Source organism: Monopterus albus, unplaced genomic scaffold (genome assembly GCF_001952655.1).
Source record: "Monopterus albus unplaced genomic scaffold, M_albus_1.0 scaffold4542.1, whole genome shotgun sequence".
NCBI classification, from domain to species: domain Eukaryota; kingdom Metazoa; phylum Chordata; class Actinopteri; order Synbranchiformes; family Synbranchidae; genus Monopterus; species Monopterus albus.
The window spans coordinates 1-875 of record NW_018132409.1 but is presented as its reverse complement, the minus strand read 5'-3'; the positions used below and the strand labels follow the sequence as shown (position 1 = coordinate 875).

The following is an 875-nucleotide window of genomic DNA, read 5'->3' as shown; positions in this document are numbered from 1 at the left end:
TGCAGAAATTCTCAAATACTCACATATTCAGTTTTCTCTATCAGGTATTAGACACAACTCAGTAATGATGAGGAAGAATGGTTTTAACATCTTCTCTTGGTTTATTTTGCCCACAGCATCACTACACTGACATAATTTCATTTAGAATGGCCAATAATAAGTGACATTATACCTCCAGGTCGGGTTTGAACCCATCCTCTAGGATCCCAAGAGCAGCCAGATCACCAGATCCTGCATGAGCACAAAGTGCAGATGAAACAGAGTGCATGTAGTCTGAGACTGAATAAATGAAGACATGCAGCAAAATAAAATGAATAATAGAATGTGTATGTTAAATTGCATCTCTTTCATATAAAATAAAGCACATTTACATATGATCTGGCATCAACAGTAACACTAACAGTATTAATGCTGATCAAATAGTGTTGTGTCACATACCCATGGCAAGGTAAGGCACCTTATTTACACTCCCATATGGCCCCACCGTGTACAGGTGGTTCCCAGTGCAGTCTACTCCTCCCAGTATAAGATTGGCACCGATTTGGCCGTGATACCTGAGAGGCACAGATCAAAACATGGCAAGCCAGACTAACATCACAGTCTTTAATAAATCGTGAGCCTATAACTGCATCTTTAAAATATTTAATCTTAACTAATGTTTAACTCGTTCCTCACCTTTAGATAAATGTATTTGTGTGTGTGCAGCACAGACCTGTACAGCATATCCTGTAGTATGTTGATGGCCATGACGACACGAGGGTTCCTGCCGCTGTTCAGAGAGAAGATGGTGAGGTTGGAGGACAAAAGCTCTGTGGTCTTCTCTGTGTCTGCTGCTGTTCCTGCTCCACAACAACTAGAGAGACACAGAGGGGGGG

General features: G+C 41.4%; 1 protein-coding gene across 1 annotated transcript; it reads right to left on the bottom strand.

The window, feature by feature from the left end:
- Positions 1–26: 26 nt before the first annotated feature.
- Positions 27–870, bottom strand: LOC109954213 (proteasome subunit beta type-7-like; the record flags this gene model as incomplete). Its single annotated transcript, XM_020589609.1, has 3 exons — positions 27–231; positions 439–554; positions 713–870. Coding segments are annotated over 3 exons (339 nt in total), but the record flags the coding sequence as incomplete, so codon positions are not given.
- Between the last annotated feature and the right edge of the window lie 5 nt (positions 871–875).